Here is a 1,104-nt window from a genome sequence, read left to right as displayed (position 1 = left end):
TCAGCAGTGGTCACACCAGGCTTTACGTACTCGCTGTGGTTGGTTGGCTCATCTCTGCTGGTGTATCTTGCAGAAGCTACTGGGTGGAGCCAGCTATTTAGGAGCTTTGCTTTTCCCAGTATGAGACGTTGGTCACTCACTGTCAGGAGGGTGATGCAGAGAGCTTGAGCCCGCCTTGTGGGCTCAGCAGCAAAATCCTGCTCTCTGTTTTCCCGGGTTTACTTGGATGAAATACAAAGTTCATTTTCACACTGGAGAGTGGTACAGTGTGTTTCTCCAGCAGGGAAGAGACTTACTGGTTTGAAATCCTCTAGGAGAGTACAGGAACATGTTTCTTTTTATGGCTAACCAATATAAGTGAGTAGAGGGGAGGGGAGTCTTCCTGGGAAGGTCCTGGACTGCCCTCAGCGGTTAAAGAAGAAGGACTTGAGGCTTTGCAAGAACTGTGACTTCTGTCTCTGCTTTTGCTTCTTCCGGATGATGGGGACCCAGACAAAGCCGCAAACAAGGAGCATCAGTCCCAGCGACAGGAAAGCCGGGCCGCACATCTTGTAAATCTTTTTGTTCTCTATTTCGAAGCAAGACAGGCTGGTGATGACCGTCCCTAAGAGGAATACAGCTGCTCCCACAGACACAACAATGATGGGCTTATGGTATATGTCCCACTTGCTTCTGGAGGCGTTGGTCCAGACAGACTCACTCCGGGAGCTGATGCAGAGAGTGCTGGTTGTGTTACTGGTCAGCATCTCCTTGGACTGAGGAGACTTCTCGCTCCCGTCAGGGCTCTTGGGGGGAATTTCCATGGTGATGGGATCTGAGGAGACAACAGATGGACAGAAGAGAAAGAGCAGAGCAGGGCTAGTGATAGAGGACGGGTTATTAATCGGTCATTAATCAGTGCCGAGTCAAATGAAGGTGAAGAAGGCTTTGTGGATCACTGGAGGGAGAGAAGAGCATCACGCATATGAGAACAATGATGTGAGGGAATAAGGAACGGGGTCCTGCAGGTAGGCTGGACTGGGGATGTCTGTGGAGTCCCACTGCCCACCCATGGCGAGTGGGACTCCTGCAGTCCCTGTCCCTGTCCTTAGACCTTCCAGTTCC

General features: G+C 51.2%; 1 protein-coding gene across 1 annotated transcript; it reads right to left on the bottom strand.

Annotated features, from left to right (window-relative positions):
- Positions 1-404: 404 nt before the first annotated feature.
- PIRT (phosphoinositide-interacting regulator of transient receptor potential channels) lies at positions 405-803 on the bottom strand. Its single transcript, XM_010144154.1, has one exon. The coding sequence runs from the start codon at positions 801-803 to the stop codon at positions 405-407; it is 399 nt and encodes a 132-aa protein (XP_010142456.1).
- Positions 804-1,104: the final 301 nt, after the last annotated feature.

This window comes from Buceros rhinoceros, unplaced genomic scaffold (genome assembly GCF_000710305.1).
Source record: "Buceros rhinoceros silvestris isolate BGI_N320 unplaced genomic scaffold, ASM71030v1 scaffold19169, whole genome shotgun sequence".
Taxonomy (NCBI): Eukaryota; Metazoa; Chordata; class Aves; order Bucerotiformes; family Bucerotidae; genus Buceros; species Buceros rhinoceros.
This window is presented reverse-complemented; position numbering and strand designations above follow the sequence as displayed.